Here is an 18,342-nt window from a genome sequence, read left to right on the forward strand (position 1 = left end):
GATCCACGGCAAAAACTCGTTCCTGCTTGATGGGACTCCCCCATCGCTAGTAAAAATCACGTCATTGCATGTTCTCCCTTACCTGATTTAAGGAACGACATGTATAGAGAGATGGGGGAATTGGCATCCCGTTTCATCATTCTGCTGACAGTGACCCGAGGCAACTCTTTTATGTGGAATGTCGGTGAACATCCCATGACAGCATTACGTCGAGTTACACCCTCTTCAATCCAAGACTTCATCACATCACAATTATCACCTGTGGGGTCCTTTCTAACAAAGGAGAGTCCACTGATGGACTGATGATGCTCGAAAGGAGGTACTGTATTTCAAGAGGACTAAATTGTCAGTTGATGTGATCACGGAACCTGCATGTACTGCACTCCGATGACCGAAAAGCTAAATACGGCCCTGCTGTCTGCATTGAGTTGCCCGTTTACACGACACACAGCCTAAGTTTAGGCGGTGTATTGGAATGCGTACGTATCATAAATGTTTTTTATATTCAGTAGCTATATCTGGTTACGAAGGTTGAGATTCATAGCATTCTAGATCAGATGTGCTCCGTCAGAAAGAGCACACTTCGTTAATGTTTGCCGGCCCGACCAAGATGAGGGTCATTGAAGAAGGAGAATAAATTTATACGGATATGAACATGTACGAACCAAATTACATGTAAACATGCACACAATATCATTGTTAGAAGGACGGAAGTCACTAAACAGATAGTTTGTTAAGAGAAAGTAATGAAAGATTAGAATGATAACAAATAGCTGGCTGTCGATTTTATCATGCAGTCGACAGCTCACTTTCCCAAATGTATGAGCCATTATACCCTGTTATAACAATCATATTGCCGCATTCACATATTAGTAATATCTGTTGATCCCATTACACGTTAAGCGCTTAGACGATAAGAAAACACAGAACGGGATATTCACTTCGCACTAGGTAACCTTTTTCGAGGTTTCCTTAATTCTTGATTTAGGTTAATCAATAAATATTCACATACCATAAAGGAAGACTGCAGAATTCCATCTCGCAAAGCTGAAGTAAATTTGTAACCTATAGAATCACTTTAAACAGGCGTGATCATTGATCAGTCTTACAATTTGTTGAGATTATGACTTTCAACGAGACAAGGAATGATATAAGTGTTCGAGACGAGGCAAGATAACCAGGCAGAGTTATGGTATGATATTCTTGCAATAGCACAGAATGTATTACTCAATTCAGATCCTCAGGCCTGCAGCGAATGGCATTCCTACTTGGACTTGTTACTCCATTTTCACCAGTGATTGCCGTGCATTAAGGACCTGAGGATTTCTCAACTACACTCTTCAACAGTTTTAGTTTGAAGGATTTTGCACCCACATGGCGCGACACTCGTTCAAGGACCATACTCTCGACCAAGACTCTCACGAGGCCAGCTCGTTTGATTAGCCCGCCATTCGCCCGCCATACAAAGTGAAGGTAAACAAATGGTCCGGGCAAGTTCGTTGCATTTTTGTACTAAGAGCGGGGCAGAGCGGACCAACTATGCCACGTGGTGCCATTCAACTACAAACGGAATAGCAAAACGTGAAAGAAAGCTTAACATTAAAATTAACCTCTACCTGCTGTAAAAATACTTTCTACCAGGATGGAATACAATAAGAATCTCGATTTTAAAGGTGTTGGTTGATGGTATTGAGGCTTTGATCGGATACATATTGTATTCGCTGACCTGTTTTTGGATGTGGGCGAAATTGGTTGAAGTCTTTGATAGGAGAAATTGGTTGAATTACTGATGGTATAGAAGACATTGGTTGGACTGTTTATGGATATACGAGATATTGGTTGAATTGAATATACATGTACATGTAGATAGACGATTGATTGCTTCAACTGTTATGGATATAGCAGAGATTGGTTGAACGGTTTTAAAGAAAAGGCAAAAACTGGTTTAACCGTTTATGGATATATACGTGTATACGAGAGATTGGTTGGCCTGTTGATGGATATACGAGAGATTGGTTGAACTGGATATTCCAAGAGTTTGAATGGATCGAAGCAGTATCTGGTTCCTTCTACAGCTTCTGGCTGCCACGACGGTAAGTGAAGGACCGTATTTAGGAATTTTGAATTCGATCCGTGGCCCAGCGTGGTTTGGCCAAATAAAAGTATGGGTCAGCTGCGTTTAGCTTGAATTATCTATTCTTGTCAGACGTACGTGATATATCAGTTCAAATGAAAAGGTCTACTTTGTAACAAGGTGCGTGTATGATGATTTTCCAATGGTCAAATTTATGAAAATGTTAAGCAGTGAATATAATAAACGTGTAGTTTCAATTCAGGCACTTTTGCAAATCAAACTACCGCCCTGAATGGTGATCGAAGCCTACCAATCCGTGTAAAATTGATCAATTTTAAAGCTCTGCTGATTTTAAAAGATTGAAATTAGGTTATGTTTGCATCAACTCGAAATAGACTTTTGTGTACCGGTACCAATGATAAAAGGTATCTCAGACGCAGTAAGTGTCATGATGCAGTAAAGGCCTCCTTACATATTTAACGTTTTCCGACGCGAATTACTTGTTTATATCAACAATGATACACCAGTTAACTAACTGGACCAAGAGTGCACATCCTCCCATAGCAGGCTGTTGGATCGTTTCTAGCCTCTCGCGGGTTTTTTTAGTGACATGGTCAGTCACTGACCGAGTTATTCTAGCATTATAACACGAATGATAAATTTCGTTGTAATGTAATGTAGCTGTTTGAGAATAAGTGTGAAAAATATGCATAACTCACTTAGGTTTTGAACCAAACATACTACATGTAGGCCTATTATCAGATTTGTTACAACCGCTCTACGAGTTGTCGTTGGTCGCATAATATCATCGGTTATTATTATTATTATCATCATTATTATCATTATTATCATATTCACGGGGTTAATAATGTAACACCGAAACATACAAGAGTGTGTAATTGTCTTACCTATGTTACAACATTTTTTTATTCCACCCTGATTCATGGATGTGGCTCCATGCATGTACTCAACAGAGCTTAAGAGATATTGTTGGGGAAATAAAGAACTACATGTAGTACATTTCACACGTTCTGTAACTTGATGATTCTCATCAGTTAGTTGTCGTTATGCCTCTCAGTTCAGCCTCTCAAGTTTCAACACAAATTGCGAATGGTTGCTCACGTGCAAAGGTTCCGCGCTCATTAAAGGGATACGCCGTTCGTGCTCATTAAGTATTTAATGTGGCCCAGGCAAAGAATTACATAACGCCGTAAAGTACAGCTATCATGCATGCAAATTTGCTGAAACTTGGTATTTGTATATCTGCCTCCACAGCGGTATTGTTGAAAGTCATCCAGTGCGTTTTTACTTGATTAGAAATGTTCAAGTTCTCGTGTTTAGTTTTCAAATTTTCGAACGAACGAAATAGGCCTTTAACTCACACAGTTGAAGGTAAATCGTGAAGTTGATACCTGAATCGTTTCAAAGAGTCATATATTCATAAGCGTTGATATCTTTTGAACTTCAGAACAACCATTAAGTTGTCTATCACATAGTAGAAGTCAATGTATCGAGGTTTTCCTACATTAATCATAGTTAAACATATGATGATGTACAAGTACGCACCAGGAAAACATGATACCAAGTATTTATTGCCTGCATGTTTTTCTACACTTTTCCCCACATATCAATCAATATCAATATTACATTCCATTGCTTTTGACATTTACCTTATGTTGAAGTACTGTTTTTGATAAAAGTAGAAAACAACATGCATAAGATGATGTGAGATGACATTATCTGACCGATTGACCCGGCTCTATTATAGCAAAGTGTATAAATCAACTTTAAAATGAACTGTGTTGATTCTACCTGACATTACGCTTGGCGAACATGAAAAACCGCCAAAGTCGAACCTAAGGATGCGTATGAATATAACTGGCTTAAAGTATTGTTTTTGACAAGGGGAATGAAGCACCAAGGCCGGGGTTTAGTCTAACGGAGGCTGTACATGGAGACCCCTGGCATGCCTGGTATGCGAGCATGACGATGTTCCATTAACAAAAATATCAAAGCCAAAGGACGAGTTGGTGTCGGGCAGTTTTATTCGGAGTTGAAGATGGTTCCAAAGTCAAATCAGGGCCATTAAAATATTGGATCGGACTTCACAGTGGGTTACGTCTAGGTTCAGTGCGATGTTTCATCCAGAATTTCATTCATTAAAAAGACCGGTCGAGTTCGTTAAAGAGCGATCGTAATTATGATGAATAAGAGAGCATGAAATAGTTTCTCTTTCATGTTGTTTAAAAAGGAGGAGCTGGTCATTATCACCATGTTTTACAAAACTACATTCCACAATATTGACAATTGTCTACTTTTATAGTTTCTTACACATACACGTAATTAGATCTGAATGGTCCGATACTCTGTGGTCTTTATGCATTTAGATCGCCGAGAGACTTAGAAGGCTTCATGACATTGCCTGACAAAGTCGCGGGTATTTGGTGGTGATTATTACAGACGTGGCAAAGAAAATGTATAATTTTGCATTAATTACAGCTGTCTGCCTTAAATAGCTCCCGTGAAATGATCGAAACATTTCACTAAATCGACCCCAGAGCATCGTATGATGACATATGAAGAGCAACCCTAAGAGAAAAAAAACCACCTTGAGGTTATGTTGTAAACCTTTGTATGCAGTGGTTTAAAACGTATATTTAGACAAACATAGTTTTGTTAATATTCAGTTTGCTCTAAGAATTTAAGCTACAATACAACTTTACAGATGACATAAATCATGCTTTTAATCTCTAGTACATATTTTTACTCCATGTTTTTTTTTTACTTTCAAGAAATCACACACTATCAAGATGTGGAAAAAGTATAATCTTCAAATACTAATGTGGATTAACAGTTGGCGAGTCGTCTAAGGCTTAAAGCTTGAAGCATATTGCTCAATGTACCGATGAATGATTGATGCAAGAAATAGATTTTTTATGCATTTTCCGTTAAATCAGTGATTTAATTTTTGATTGACAGGGGTTGTTCTAAGTGGGTGAACTCAGGAAGATAAATGTCTTCAATGCATTTTCAGTTGAGTTGCCATTCACTCTGGAGTGTAGTAGGCCTACACCAACTCCTTGACAAAGCGGAGAAGGTACTCATTAAGGCAGCGCCAAAGAAGTTCCATCGATACACTGATAAACCTGGTTCAACTTCACTCTTTGCATGGTATTGGTAATAAGAACATTATGGCCCGCGTAGTTCATCACTCAGTATGACTGAACATACTTCTCCATTGGCCGTTAATGCAACTAAGCATCTTACATGTATCGTACGGGGGAAAAGAATTCTTCACAAATGTAAAACATCTTGTTTGCACATGGTTCGGATTGGTGAGTGCTTGTAGATCATACTAAAAGTTATCGAATACCGACTTAACTAACCTTCAAAGGAAACGTTTTCAATACATCGAAAGCCTGGTTAGCATTTCGGCATCTTTCTTTTGCCATCTCCTACTGTATAGTAAACTCAGTGATGTAAACAACTTCTGCCGGATGTAATATATGAACACCTTGCATGGGTTCTCTTGGCATTATGCGCGTTTACCAAGTTATAAAAGTGCGCATCAAACGCTTCTTTAATAACGCTGTAATGCACGACACAGATGTACATGAACATGTTAACAATTGCGTGCGTTACAAAACGATAATAAAATTTGCGAGTACAATATCAAGCTTAGCACGTGCCGCGTCTAACACATGGACATGCACAACCTCGTCCTTGGCTAGTACCTCGTACGTCGCTAGTACGAAGGAAGTGGAGTTTACTGAGGGCGTGGCGATGTCGAAGTATGAGTGGTGAAAATGGGATCGAGTACTGTGGCACCCCTAGTAGATTTAGCCAGTAGATCACAGCTTTAGATCTAGAAGATCAACGCTTGTGTCTCAAAAGTATTAAACTGACATTCATCTTGTATCATTCTTGTATCTTTCAGGCTTATGCTGTGAAGGATGCCCTCCCCGACAAATATGTGACGACGTGGACGGCGTGGTCGCGCTGGACTGCCTGTGCGACATGTGGACAGAGGGTAACTCGGCGTTACAGAGAATGTGTGGGACAGTTGGAGGACCATACGGTATTCAGGGTGAAGACAGAAGAGTGTCCAGGGGTCAGTCGTGTTTATAAACCCTGTGATAATAAGGTAAAGTTTAAAAAAGATAAATACTGACATCTGATAGGAATAGGCCTATATTTCTTTCGGCATTTCCGATGCTCACTCTGCTGCTGATTATAGAGTAACAGTCTCTCTCTCTCGTACCTTTCCAATGCACATCTAGTGGCCAAATGTTGTTGGAAACACCGGAGCCTTGTCACTAAACGATTAGCAAATTGAAGTTAGCTCCAATATCACGCTATATTGCATACGTGTGTATCAGTAGGCCTACCGTACCGTATCGTTGCCGCGATTGTTCACCGTTATTTCCTTCCGTCCCCACAGCCATGCGTTCGTCAGCAGGCAGGGTCTCGTAAATATCAATGTTCGATCAAAGCCACCCAGAGGTCCGTGCCAGAGCATTTCATTGGAAAGCCATGGAATCCGTATATTGTAGGTTAGTATTGTCGCTTAAGAGCTAAGTTTGCTGGCTCAATTGGTACCCATCTCCAGTTACCCATTGCCGTAGAACCAAATAAATAAACGCAACTACAACTATCGATGAATTAAAGCGACTATACGTATACTGGATGTCGCCAATGAGGTCATTTCCCTGATCCCTACATATACATTCACTGCTTTCCTCTCAAGCAGAAACGATGTGTGGGACTTCCTGTCAGATGACGGGTATTGACCAGTCACAACCTCCGTGATAAATCATGGACGTACTGACTGCGCCGAACAAGCAGGACAGCTCTCTCCTGATCCGAATGGTAGAGTCGAAGTGGCTTATTGAAATATCATGGTCTTAGAATTTCACAATCAAAGTCTTTCTAATACGTTTGCAGATTCTTATCCATGTAAACTATTCTGCCAACCAGACGGGTTCAACAATTTCTGGAGTTTTGGCAACGTCTCAGATGGCACGACGTGTCGAACTCTGAAGACCAAGGAAGGAGTTTGTACCAAAGGAAAATGTTTGGTGAGCCATCATCTCAATCATGTTACCTCTCAATGATGACGACATGTATAATCATCGGTATTATCCGACTTTTACTTAACCCAGTTATCCTGAAAACATGTCAGTTGAAATAAAAAGGTATAGCGAGAAGTAATCCAAAGATTCATCTCAGTGGCTTCAAGAGCTTATAAGATTCTGACCAGGAATCCCCTAAGGATCTTGTGGAGCTCTGTGAGACTTAAAGCATAAACCCTTCTCTCTTCGTTTTAAGGAGGTTGGCTGTGACGGAGTGGCGTTATCTGAGGCTAGGTTAGACATGTGCCTGGTCTGTGGAGGGAGGAACAGAAGCTGTACATACATAAATGATGAATTCAGAGTACTCAAACAACCAGGTACAATGGTGATCATGTTCATTTCTACAAACGTGTATATGTCCTTTTTGGCGGAAAGGAAACAAAAACTGATCCAACGCCAGGAAGAAAGTAACTGATGGCAATTTTTACGACCAACAAGCTGTAGGTCAAAGAACCTCATACAATATTGCGACACGATTGTGTCTTTATCATTTTCCTACTGGACACTCGTTCTTGAAAAAAATGGTGGAGAGGTATGGTGGGAAATGGCGAGTATTCTGAAAAGCACACCGTGATGCAATCCAATTACTCGATCAATCTAATTGTCTTTCAGGAAAGCTTGGATACTCCGATGTCGTCAAGCTACCGACAGGTGCAACAAACATTCATTTCATGGACAGTAAAAATGTCCTGGGTAGGTTTCCATCAGTTTCCCGCCTGCCGAATAAAATCTTCTACTTCTTTGTAACCCTCAATGTAACAAGAATACAGGTGGCACCCAGCACGCACACATGAGGTGGCGTCTTGCATGTTGGTGAATTTCCAATCTCGGCTGGCAGCAATTTGGTGGCAGATTTGCTGGATTGGTCACGCTTTCTCTGCCATCTAAAGGACAGTTTCATCATCATTGTCATCATACTTGCCAGTTGGCGCCATGGCTATTCCGTGAGTGGATGGATCTTAGCCTATAAAGCAAACGTGGCTGTTGTTCTCAACTTGCCGGGCATTCGCTTCTGCATCTGCTGGCTCTGCGTACAAAATAGAACATGCCTTGTATAGTTTAGTATAGAAAACATGCACTCGGACCGGAGCATTGATGCTAGATGCAACATAGTGCTTTTACGATACATTCATGTCTCAATTATTTACTCGGTTTACCTTTCAATATATCTCTTGCTGTGGTCCATCTGAATATCTTACCGTTTTTGATTTTAATCTAATTCAACCCTACCATCTTTTTCACTCTCAGAAATAAAAGTTTTTGAGCTGAAATGAAGACTTGACGAACCAGAATTGCTAGTTATCTTCTTCTTATTTATTTAAAGTCTCATGATGATCTTTCTTCTCTATGCTTTGTTTGACTTCCCTGCCTTCCTTTTATTGTCATTCAGCAACACAACTGTATGTACAGGAAAACATATTTGGTAAGTTAAGTGATAAGTATGATGCATCCAATTTCATTTCTCTATCTTGTTTATTACCTAACCATAATCATATGTACAGGGCAAGTATAAATTCTATCTAGAATCGGTAAACACTTAATCAGTGTTTAGTTCTATCAGTATTTCTCAATACTTTCTTAGATACATGTATATGGAAATAAACAAATCAATCAAAAAGATATTTTCTGACCGACATAATTCATTTCATTGTCGGAGGAGAGGGTAGGTGTTATGATAGATGAATGTGGGAAAGCTTCATTTATCAACCATTATAAACATGTGTTGAAACATTTGTGAAGATGTTCAAAGACCCTCCTAACCATTTTTTATCACCAAATAATTTCGATCCTACACTAAATCGTTACGTCAGAAGCAACACATTCCAATGGCACATCTCTCCGCTGAAACTTTGGTTGTTGCACATTCCACTCGTCATACACTATAGCTGCATCAAGTTGCTTTTGCGACGCCATTTGCAAAGTTTGTAGTTGTATATACAGTCATGTACACTAGTTTGTCTAGATTAAGTGCAGATTCACTGTCATAACTGATGGTCGCCTCACATTCGGTTGAAGAGCAGAAAATGAATCACGTTTACTGAGTGACTAACAAGATTTGTCGAGAAGAATTTCCTTCCGACAAAAAGGCGTACTTGCACTGGCTTGATTCGCTAGGCGTCTGCAATTGATGCCATTTCGCTTCCGTCTGTCTTTACAATTAGCCTACTAGCTGCTATTGCTACGATCCGTGATCATATATCTTTCTCCTTAAACGTGATTCTGTCCGTACCATCAATGTTGGTTATTCTGCACTCCAAGGTGTAAAAGACGTTCGAAAACTCTCTCCTGACCAATTTCTTATCAAATAATACAAGGTACATACATGTACATGTAAGCCATTCCAGATGACTTCCTCTCTTTTCAGCCCTGCAGGACAGCGGGAAATTTTACCTCCTGAATTCTTTTCGGTGGTATGGCTTCAACGGACCACTGAAACTAGCGGGCGCCGATGTCAAGTTTTACTTTTCTAGGGATGGTGAGAAATCCGTCCATATAGTGGGGCCTCTCAAAGAACCTTTATTAGTTATGGTAAGGGGCTGACTCGTACATATACCTCGCTGTCCGTACTGTCAACGCACGTGGCAACAACTAGTTCTCTTATGATGCCCTGCTGTTGTAATTAAAGCTTTGTCGCATGCGTTGACATCATAGATAACGCAAACGTGCATAGACAGTGCATGTTAAAGATTACTGACACCTTCAATTTCAGAGTGAAGACAATTTTATGTAATAGTTCTGCCCCATGGATTCTGGCAAAGATTGGAAGTGTCAGCTGTTCTTGGCATAATCGTATTCACCATGTTTGCATGTGACTCTTTTCAAAATTATAGTTTGAAGATATCTTTCATTTCTATCAAAAGGTTCTTCAGACAAATCCCTACGTTCACATTAAATACGGGTACTGGTTGAGCGATGAGGCAGCAAAACTGGGCTCTTCAGCCCGTCCGAAGGTGACCACCACACCCGAACCCAAGGCAGCAGTATATCAGTTCAAGGCGGTTGGAGACCAGTCAGTTGCTCCAGTTGCGCCGAAGAAGGAGGAAAATTCGGCGGCTGTTGAAAATGAAGTGACTTTAAGAAAGAAAGAGAGGAGGAGAAAGTATAGGAGGAGAAAAGCTTCTCGAGGCAAAAAGTGTTTGACGAAGCCCAAGGGTGCTGATGGTAAGTTACATGTTAGTCAAGATGACCTATGCTTGATTCAAGGCCCGTGATTTGGTCTTTGTTTGTCAGTTTGTTACTTTTGTTAGTTTTTTTTGATAATTATATCGGCATGGCATTATATCTGTCAGATATTTACAATATACGTGTAACTATGTTTTTCCGTTATTTTCTTTAGGGAAAACCCTGAAATTCAAATCAAAGTTAGCCAAACTCCATTATATCTACTGTCATAGTGAATTCGGTAAGTTTTGATATGATATGTTGTGGTTGTCTCAATGGAGGGTAAATGTACGTACTTGCGACATGTTGTTTACCATCAAGCATACTAGTAACAACAGTGCGCCCCTGCCTCAATAGCTTCATAAATATTTTCGATCAACAACTTAACAAGAAGCCCCTGCTCGCCATCATTTTCTGGTGTCAAGCAGGGTTCACTGGTCGTGAATGATAAGAACGATTCGATTAAGACCTGCAATAGTTTGAGAGTGCCTTCATTGGAAAGAAACCTGACCAGTTGCCACTTGCAAGTCATCTGCTATAGTTTCGCCAAATAATATTCCGATTGTCTATGCTTTCAGTTGGTACGGTAACGGTACTGAGTAAACGCCGATACCGCGGCGAAACACGTTACGAGGTCGACCTCAAAAGCACTGTCAAGAACACCATGTCTATGGCGAAGCGGGAGTACCTCTGGAGGGATAGAGACTGTCAAGGTATCAAGCTCAGGCCCAACAAGGTCTATTTCGTCATGGTCAGGACACGGACTGATATGAGGAAACGACTTACTCGTTTCATGATAGATGAAGGCAGCTTCGTACGGAAGCTCACCTCAAAATCTGATAGGATGTTACGGGCGGTTGTCGCAGGTGTACAGTGTAATACGTGATATATTTGTGTATATTTATGGTTTGAAATTGACTGTGCCTTTCTTATTAGGACAAGTGTATATTGAACTCGACAAGGTTGGTGTCAGCTTCGGGGGTACGGGTATTAGACACTAATCTGGTCACATTTCCTACTGTAGGCTACGCGGGAGGAAGGTCTGTTACAATTTGCTACCTCAGTTTTCTCCATCACGCTTTAAATTGGTTACATGAGCGTACCAACTCGAGAGTACACGTGTACATGTATAATAGCGGCTGAACTAGCCGAAGAGACAACGTCTTCTGCCAGCTATCGTACTGGTGAATCTACAGCTTGTATTTGAGTTGCGACATAGAGAGAATGGATGCTATAACGTAGATGTAGAAATGAATGCAAGTTATTTCAAAAATCAAACAGTGAACTTCATGTTCCATGGCTTTTATATACATGTAGATGAATGAAAACATATTACCAAGGACAGACATGTTTTCGTCTGATCCTCGTGAGATCGTCACCCATGCAGTTAGATGGCCCGATATGATTTTCTCTGGCCTGAAAGCACTTGACATGTGGTCTCGAATTTTCAGGCTGGAGAAATCATCTCAAGCGATCTGGTGACTCCCCGATCGGATCAGCCGCTCAGTATGCAGTTTTCTTAAATGTATTACATATGATTCCTGCTATATGCACTTGCACTGGTTCCACCACCTGAAGTTGTAACTGCAAAAGCACGAAATAAAAAATTACAGTAAACATCAATGTTGCTTCTTACGTTCAATTACAAGTGATTGAGTAAGTCCCGTCATTTACAAATATCGAAAACGTACTGTACAAATATTGTGAAAAACATTTTCGCTTTGATTAAACGGCGCATAAGTACATGTAATAGCACACAGCATGAGATGGTTTAATGCGTGATGGTAAATACAATGCTAAATAAAAGCAGACCATTAAATCATGATAGCACGACTACAATCGTTGACGTTTCTAGCTGGACTCTCCGACACTTTACCGGTATATCAGCGATTGTTAATACTTGGTATTTCTTGATAAAGCAAGGGCACACAGAATCTACCAAAGACCATGTCGATATTTCGACTTAATTACATGTCAGAAGGAGGGACACCGACACTCGGCGCTGATACATGTAGATCGGCATATGTGCTGACGTGATAACCCGAAGCAACACGTGGTAAGACGGAAGGATGGATATACGGCGCACAACGACGGTAGATGCTGCGTTACATGTATGTAATCCACGGTTGCATTTCCGTTCAGTGGAATGTTGAGTGACATTCGAGAAGAACCTCAATTTTCACCCGAGCCTACAGTTTGCACTTAATGTCCAATGACTCGCTTTTGAACAGAATGTTCTTATATATACGGGAACTTCGCTTGCAAGTAGCTCCGTGATGGTGATGATAGTGTAATCCTCAAATAAAAAACCTCAAGGAATAGCCATGCATTGTTCTGAAAAGTGATTGTGTCAAACTTAAGATTTACTTCTTTGATATGGTCACCATTATAACATCGTTCGATGATTCTCGGCTGGTATCAAGCCGTGACTCGCCTTCACTGAGCAAATTCCGAGTTGATTCAACAGAATATGTCTTATTATCTGATCGAAGTAACCCCGTGTTTGAAGGTTCGGGTTCAGTGTGAGGAAGATCAGATCCATCACGAACTACATCCGTATTCGGAAATTCCGTGTCCGATTCATTGTTTTCCGACTGAATTTGCAGAAGATTTAGTTCGACACTGTGTTCACTTCCGGGATCGGGTGAAAGAGGGCGGGACATATCTTCTGTTCTCTCATCGCCACAATGAGAATCACCGCCCTTTGAGTTCCTCCTCCCCTTCTTATTCTGACTGAGAGAAATCTTTAATTTTGACAACTTTGTTCTGGGTTTGACACTCCCTAACTTCCCAACAGGCGCGTCATGAGGATGCTGCGAAAATACGGGGTAGCAATTGGAATTTGGTTTCGCAGGCTTGCCAACGCTGTTGAGTTTTGAGTCAGTGAGAGGAGGGATGGTAAAGAAAGAACTCTTTTTCGCGAACCGTCCATTTTTTGGCGGTGTTGATAGCGGAGCATGCATTTTACTGATATCAAGACTAGGCACACGCCGAGGGAGGGTAGTCCGCGCAAAATCACCATACGCACTTTTGTCTATGACATTCTGGTTACGTCCGAGTAAGAAACTACCATGTATGACGTCATCATACATTATTGGGGACACCCCTTCTCGCGGTACACCAACAATGTACGTATCATAGATGTCCTGTTTTGTTTTTGTCTTCAGGTCCTCATCGTATGGATTTGCATCGAATTGGTCCTCCGCTTCGAATGCCGTATTTGGTGTTTCTACTCTGTCCATGCCCTTTTTCCGATTGCCGGCGGAACATTCTCCGCGCCGAACAGCCACTGTGTGCACATTATCATACTGAGTACCAATACTTTCACCGCAATCAGAAAATGCACCATTTCCATCCGAACCTAGACATACTGTATCCTTTCGCCGTTTCGACATATTCCAACAAGGGCGTTGTTTACGGGTTTCAGAATCTTTCGCTTCCGGTGAGGTTGTCAAGAAGTCTTTCATACTCTTAGAAGTTGATTCTTCTGGTTTGAATCTATACGGAATCGGGGGCAGGTCACCAGACAGAGGCCGCACGTGCTTAGTCCCGCGGTTTTTCGTCTGATATGACCAAAGCGCCTGCCGAGCGATTACGAAACTATCCTTTGGGGTGTCAATCAACAAGGTCTGTGGCTTGTCATCAGGAGGTCGTTCGGTTAAGTTCCCAGCCTGCACGCGACGGCCAACAAGGCTTGTATGATTGTAAAGAGCTGGTAGCTTCTTAAATCCCACAATTGGTGGCATATTAATGGGTCGTCTCCGCCTGACGCTCTTGTATATATTTATTTGGCGCTCTAATTCTTGTTGCTCGCCGGACCGGTACATTTGCATTGAGATTCTCATCAATTAATCAAAAAGTGCCCGTCATGTCCGTCGTGCCATTGCAAGGTAATAGCAAATTCGCGTCACCTTTGATAGTTCCTTAATATGACCAGATCGCTTGGGATGGCATCTTTATGCTGATTGAAAGCATTCTCCGTTAGGTCGCTTCTGAAAAGAATATATTAATAATAATGGTTAATTTGATACGAGTATATAGGGAAAATGGTAAGAAAAGACCTGTCGCGGGCAGGTTTTGTCCCCAGCAGTGGTTGGGCTGAAAGGATTAATGATTAATGGTTATAATTAACTAAGCGTTGTCGATTAATGGCTGTGATATTCAACCTACATTGTTTGACGGGCTATACCAAAACATCATGTCAATGCCGATCCTGATCGGCCTACCCAGATGTATCCACATTAAGTCGTGATAATTCATTCGTACACAGCGGCATCCAAGGGTTTGGGCGAAATGACGTCTCTACTCGAACTGTGTTTGACGAGACAACCAATACCGACAGTGAGATATCAATTTCTATCAATTTCTATTCTGAAACCCTTCAAACTTGACTTATTTTTGGCATAATCCACTGAGAATCTGCTTTCGAAAAACTTTAGAAAAACCCAAAAGGATATGACTATCTCACCAATACCTATATGGTCAATAACGAGGCTAATACATAATCCATTATAGAAAATAAACACTGTAACCAAGTTGTTTTAGAATCCAAAGTAATGTCTGAAAGTAACTTACATGTAAATTATAGATCTCAGTTTAAGCCTAATTGGATTTCTTGCCAAGGTCAACATTGACAATAGTTGATTACCAATATCGATACCTTATTCATCAATAATTGATTGTGTTCACCCGCGAGGACAATTAGTCAAATCTATTGATCTGCGTCGGCGGCCGATATTTTACAGAAATATTGGTTTAACTATTGAGCTTAATGACCCCAGGAAAGGTTGCATGTTTACAGGGACGTCAGGCTGCACCCATTGATTGCAATGAACTTCTCAACGACATCCGACCAGCAGTTCGTGCGCCAGAGGCAAAAAGGATGCGGACAGATAGTTTACGAAAAGTCTTTAGGAAGATCGGAGGACTACGTCTGACGCACCGAAACGATCCGGTGAAACGTCGATCGCCGTTCGAAAGCTACATGTATCCCCATGCCGATGACTATTGCTGAAGCTCAGCAAGACTGCCTTTAGGAAATGTTTTAACTTATACCAAGTCTTGATATTCCAAATATTGGGTTGCTCCTATAAATATTTTAGAAAAAAAGTGTAAGTCGTGTCCTGCAGCGAATTGCACAGAAGATTAGGTATGATCTTCAGATCCTATGATCAGGCTTAAAGATTAAATGGCGGACAATGTTCTGCGATTAAATAGGCTAGCAGTTGAAAAAAGGGGCCATTGAAGTAAATATGAAATCTAAGCTTATTAAATGGAACGCGTGGTTCGTAATATGGTTCAAAATAAATCCGTTTAGTAAATCTGAATGTCTAAACCGCGAGTGGGACAAGGATTATTTTATTGAAAACTGTCTCCGGACTGTATACAGCAACATAGAGTAAATTCATGGGGTTCTTACCCAGAAAATACGCATCGTACTTAAACAATTTATGTAATTTTTTGTACGAGTAAGATTCGTCGGTCCCCCCCCCCCCCCGATTATTCACGCATCGCATCAAAGATCAGATTTCATAAGACACTGCAAATGTTAAGCAACTTTTCGTGCCTTCATTATCGGCAACTGAAATGAACTCTGCGTGCCTTCATTATCGGTTAGTATTGTAATGGAAACTCGGCTTGCCTTCATTATCAGTTCCATGTAATATTGTAATGGAAACTCGGCTTGCCTTCATTATCAGGTACATGTAAAATTGTAATGGAAACTCGGCTTGCCTTCATTATCAGTTACGGCAATGAATACTCGGCTGGCATTCATTACCAAGTACCGCAATGAATACCGGCTCTGCGCGCCTTCGATTCTATAGTTACTGAAATGAATACATAACTTGCCTTCATCATAGGTTGATACTCCGCGTGATTTCATTATTAGTTACCGTAATGAACATTAGTCCGCGTACCTTCATTCAGTTTAACTGTAATAAGCAATCGCCGTGTCTTCATTACCAGTTACTGTAATACTTCACGCGCCTTCATTACCAGTTACATGCACCGTAATGAAGGAATGCAGAGCAACAACATCTAGCTAACATGTACATAAACAACACTGTTTCTCTGATCATCACCTACCTTCGAGTAGACGAAAAGCATCCATCAGTGCTGCTCCCCAGCAATGCACACATCAAATCGAATATCACATCACAAGCTGTACTATTTGTTTGACATTACTTTAATGTCAACGATAAAATTATGGATTGTTCCCAATTGTATGTACCCCAACATGTAATAATGGTCTTGTATAGCCTTAGGTCGAAAAAATATTTGTCAATGTACGCCTATTAGGTATATCGAGTAGGCCTAATCAGTTAATATTCCCCCGTTGGTACTCGGCCTCCTACAACTTGCAGTTTAGGGTGGATTTCCCGTGGCAGGAGTTGATGTTAGGTGAGCCGAGCTAATCGATACCAATTCTGTTGAGAGAGGAATATTAGATTAGACTCAGCTTAACTAAACACAAAGAGCTGTTCGTTTGTCTCTTTGAATCCTGAGCATTTTACTGAAATAGCTATCATTCAGGCTATATGTACAATGTATATCCTTTTCAAATCATCATACTAATATACGCGACGATCACTTCTGCAAAGAAATTTGAAGGGAAAATCATCAATATAGCATTGTGGGGCAGTTATGGATTGACAGGGAGGACCGAGGATGGAACGAGGATGGGGTGGTTTTGGACATGTCTAGGAAATTCTGAGTTACATTCAGTTTTGGTGAGATCTTCGTTGCAGTCTGAACTCAGAGTGCAACCCCCTTTTTTGTAGTAGCCTATAAGTATTGATCAAAGTATTTTTATATGATTTCGCCCAATTGTTGCGTCGTACGAGTCTACGTTAAAGATCATTCAAACTGGTTTGTTTAATCCAATGCACTTTAAAATGGATTTATTAGAAAAACATGGTACACCGTCAAGCTGGTGAAAGTGCGGTAATTGGCTTAGTACTAGAAGTTTTGCTTGTCCTATATTATGGTAGTGCCTTGTTTCTTTGTACTGCATTCTCTGGGTACAGATTGGAGCAAGAAGATTCAGAATCAGCCAATCAATCAATAGATCGATCACCCAATCAAAATGTTAAAACATCCTTCCAACTGACAATACGAATTGCCCCAACTGGCCGGACTCCTCGATTCTTCTCGAGCCCTTGAATCAACACCACTGTAACGCCTACAGTTCTTATCCATCATCCCCTTTTTCAGAATCATGCTCTAAAATACGTTGATTCATTACAAAGGTAGAATACGGTGTGCTTACCCAGTAATGGAGAAATAACTTTTCACTGCCCGCTGTAGAAGTCAATTTAGTACCCGTTGGCAACGATATCCAATGGTAGACTTCTTACTAGCTGCTAACACACTCCGTGAGAACACCCAACTGGTCGGACCGGTAATTCGATAATCATTACCAATACTATAGACAGATTCTAGGGAATGGTGAAGGTTGTAATGGCTAAATGTAATCGATCTCAAAGCTTGGACAGCCAAGCGAACATGTTAATGGAAACCAACCGCAGCCCAAGAGGAAATGAGATAAATGTCTATAACGCCTTTTTACAGGAAGAGTCGCTATTAAGAGTATGCTGCTTTCTGACGGCAATTTAAAGTTTGATTTAGGCTGCTTGCTTGCTTAATTTAGTTGCTGGTCTTGCCGGCATGTTGCTGGAAACATTTTTGATATATATATTAATTAAAGTAGTACTTCAGTAAGAACTCGAATTGTTAGTTCCAGCCTCACCCGAAATCCACCCCATTTTCCACCTTTGTAGCGGCTGGTATGGCATGTATAGGAGAAACCCTATTAGCGATTTCGTGTAACTTAATCATGCCTACACCTGCCTATCTTGGCTGCTGCCTTCAGTCTCCCTTTATGGGTCAGCTAAAACTGGCTTGATTTTTTCAATAAACCAGTCCGGAGTGATTCCAAAATGTTTCAATCCAGTGTGGTCAAATAATATTTTG

At 40.8% G+C, this 18,342-nt stretch overlaps 2 protein-coding genes across 2 annotated transcripts; one reads left to right on the plus strand and one right to left on the minus strand.

The window, feature by feature from the left end:
• The first annotated feature begins 1,426 nt into the window (after window positions 1–1,426).
• On the plus strand, window positions 1,427–11,991 carry LOC135503143 (ADAMTS-like protein 5). Its single transcript, XM_064796533.1, has 11 exons — window positions 1,427–2,093; window positions 6,012–6,218; window positions 6,516–6,627; window positions 7,019–7,152; window positions 7,403–7,523; window positions 7,819–7,899; window positions 8,597–8,629; window positions 9,572–9,735; window positions 10,068–10,368; window positions 10,544–10,609; window positions 10,947–11,991. The coding sequence occupies exons 1-11, from the start codon at window positions 2,043–2,045 to the stop codon at window positions 11,252–11,254; spliced, it is 1,578 nt and encodes a 525-aa protein (XP_064652603.1). The 5' UTR covers window positions 1,427–2,042; the 3' UTR covers window positions 11,255–11,991.
• Window positions 11,992–11,993: 2 nt separating this feature from the next.
• Window positions 11,994–16,542, minus strand: LOC135503151 (uncharacterized). Its single transcript, XM_064796545.1, has 2 exons — window positions 16,456–16,542; window positions 11,994–14,360 (listed from the first exon to the last, which is right to left on the minus strand). The coding sequence occupies exon 2, from the start codon at window positions 14,211–14,213 to the stop codon at window positions 12,732–12,734; it is 1,482 nt and encodes a 493-aa protein (XP_064652615.1). The 5' UTR covers window positions 14,214–14,360; window positions 16,456–16,542; the 3' UTR covers window positions 11,994–12,731.
• Window positions 16,543–18,342: the final 1,800 nt, after the last annotated feature.

This window comes from Lineus longissimus, chromosome 2 (assembly GCF_910592395.1).
Source record: "Lineus longissimus chromosome 2, tnLinLong1.2, whole genome shotgun sequence".
NCBI classification, from domain to species: Eukaryota; Metazoa; Nemertea; class Pilidiophora; order Heteronemertea; family Lineidae; genus Lineus; species Lineus longissimus.